This window comes from Loa loa, assembly GCF_000183805.2.
Source record: "Loa loa unplaced genomic scaffold supercont3.1089, whole genome shotgun sequence".
Lineage (NCBI taxonomy): Eukaryota > Metazoa > Nematoda > Chromadorea > Rhabditida > Onchocercidae > Loa > Loa loa.
In genome coordinates, this window is record NW_018109269.1 from 1 (window position 1) to 2,681 (window position 2,681).

The following is a 2,681-nucleotide window of genomic DNA, read 5'->3' on the forward strand; positions in this document are numbered from 1 at the left end:
TTAAAACGATATGCCATTATATAATGTCTTTACTACTTGTTTCCGGCAATTATCCACTAGCATTTCCCCATCTACGTNTTATATGTACATGTATCTGAGGCAACTAGTGTTAAATCTACTTTGCCACGGATATTGAAGTTTTCTAAGAAATACTCTTTGCCCGAATGATTTTGTTGACTTAATAAGGTTTTTGATCGTTTGATGTGTTTACCGAAGTATGCACTACTGCACATCTCCCGTTGGGCAAAGAATGAACATTTCTTAGACATCACTTTATTGAGTAAAAGGATGTGATCAGAGATATTTCGTAGCATATTTCCACGTGTATTATATCAGTTGCATAAAAATAATAAAAATTTTGCTGAATTTGCGAAACTCACGAGAAGCTTTGCAGTAACGTTCCTTGTGTCTAGCCAGTGAATGGCTGTAGTTGGAGGAAAAATCACACTTTTTGCATTTAAATTTAGGTTGATGCATTTCCTTGTAGGGAGAATATTCTGATGAATGATTACGGAATTCTTCACCACTACCGAGCTGCTTGCAATGATGACGGGATGATTCATTGTGTTTTTGGAGATGTTCGAAATGTTTGGTTTTGCCCCGTATAGTCACACTACAGTTGACGTGTGGACACTTATGCTTTTTCACATCTGAAAAACAACTGTTGTGATCCACTTTCCCGCGCATATTAAATCTACTTTCCCGCGGATATTGAAGTTTTCTAAGAAATACTCTTCGCTCGATTGATTTTGTTAACTTAATAAACTTTTCGATCGTTTGATGCATTTACCGAAGCATGGCCTAACTGAGGTTGAACATAGAATGAACATTTCTTACCTGGAGTGTTCTGAACTGAAGCGATGCACAGCAAAAAATTGAACCAAAAGACGTATGCCATTGATATAGTGAAGTAAAAGGCGAAGTAGAGAATTTTTGAAATGGCAAAAAAGCTCGAATGGAAGCTTTTTGTTTTAGATTGGTTGGAATTAAACGACCAAAGTTACAAACAGTTTTTAATTCATGCGTTTCACCTTATTTTTTATATTCCTCACTCTTCCATTATCATTTTCCGATCTTTGAGCCGGCAGTTGATAAATTCGGTTTTGGACTATTCGGAGAATGTGATGATTTGCATAAATTGAAACTGGCGTTGCGTTGGCATTAAATGTTAGAGGCTAAAGGGATAGTTTCGACGATACAGAGAGTGTAAGGATTTGCATAAATTAAAACTGGCGGATTATTGGTATTAAACGCTATTGGCTAAAGGGATATTTAATCTGTACGGTATTGAATAACTCTGTTTGCATTTTATGGCATTGTTATGGAAATTTTCGGTTTTTCGTTTTTGTGGCGTTAGTCAATTGTTAATGCAAACATATTGCGACATATGGGACTATTTCCGATTTGTATATTTGGGCATTATTGGCATCTTAATTATATTGCAATTGATTATATTCCAAGTCTTCTGTTTTCTAGTTTTTTAATTAGCTGGTGACATTTCATGCGTATGATTTGCTTCGTAGTAATTAATGGTTTACTTGTATGTTCATGCCAAAAACAATATTTAATCATTACATTGCTAATAGTTGTATCTTGCAACCTTTACTTATTATAACATTTTCGCACATTATAATTTATAAGATAGAGTAACAAGAACTACAGCGATATTTTGAAGAGACAAGTAGAATGGAGCCATTTGAATTACTGTACAAATGAGTGACAAGGCACACATATACATAATTATATATATTGGAATGACACAACTATCAATGTCAAAATTGCTTTTGAAAGTTTCATCATTTATTGTCAGAAAAAAAAATCATGTTCTGCTGCCTCTATTTAGTCGCAAAATCAGTGATAATCATAACTAATACTTTTTGAGGACAATGTGACAATTCACTACAACAGATATCGATGGTTTCATTTTCATGCATGAAACATTTTATCCTTTCTGAAGATCTGCCTGTGTTCCAGAAGATTATTAATAGTTTCCAGCACAAAGTAAACAATTTGTAAACAAATGTCGTGGGAGGGAAGAGCACAAAAATAGCAAAAACGATTACGATTATAACAAAAACGATTATAACGATGGAAAAAAATCAGTGACTATAAATACGCCATTAGCAAGAACACGTAATTATACAATTAGTAGTATGTATAAGCTATATAAATAGATTTAATTGAAATCATATAAGAAACTTCAAAATTAAAATTTGAGAAAAAGCTATGCATGGGAAATAAAACGGATGTACAGAAAAGCGTCAGCAATTGGAACGATAATTTAGTTTTTTTCATATTTTTATTAATTTATTTTTCATTTTTTTTGCTTCTTTTTTCACCATTTTTATTTCACTCTTTTATTCGTTTTCCATTTCTTCCATTTTCATTCTTTATTTTTTTATTTTTCATTTTTTTGTTTTTTGTTTTTTTTCGAAATGTTTCAAAATACGCGGGAAGAACAATGGCAGAAATCAAAGTTAACACAACATAAATCACAGCGACAAAATGAGACAGTTCAACGTGGCGAAATATTTTTTGCGATGATCACATGATTCGAGCCCACGTTTTTGTCAAATCTATCAAACGACCCCAAAACTTGGCAAGAGCTCACCTGTAAAAAGTAACCGAAAATTCAAAACTATCACATTGTGATTGAAGGATTAGTAATTCAAAATACCCTG

The 2,681-nt window shown here is 32.9% G+C and overlaps 1 protein-coding gene across 1 annotated transcript; it reads right to left on the minus strand.

Moving 5' to 3' along the window:
- Nucleotides 1-378: 378 nt before the first annotated feature.
- Nucleotides 379-741, minus strand: LOAG_19053 (hypothetical protein; the record flags this gene model as incomplete). Its single annotated transcript, XM_020451709.1, has 1 exon — nt 379-741. A coding segment is annotated over one exon (363 nt), but the record flags the coding sequence as incomplete, so codon positions are not given.
- Between the last annotated feature and the right edge of the window lie 1,940 nt (nt 742-2,681).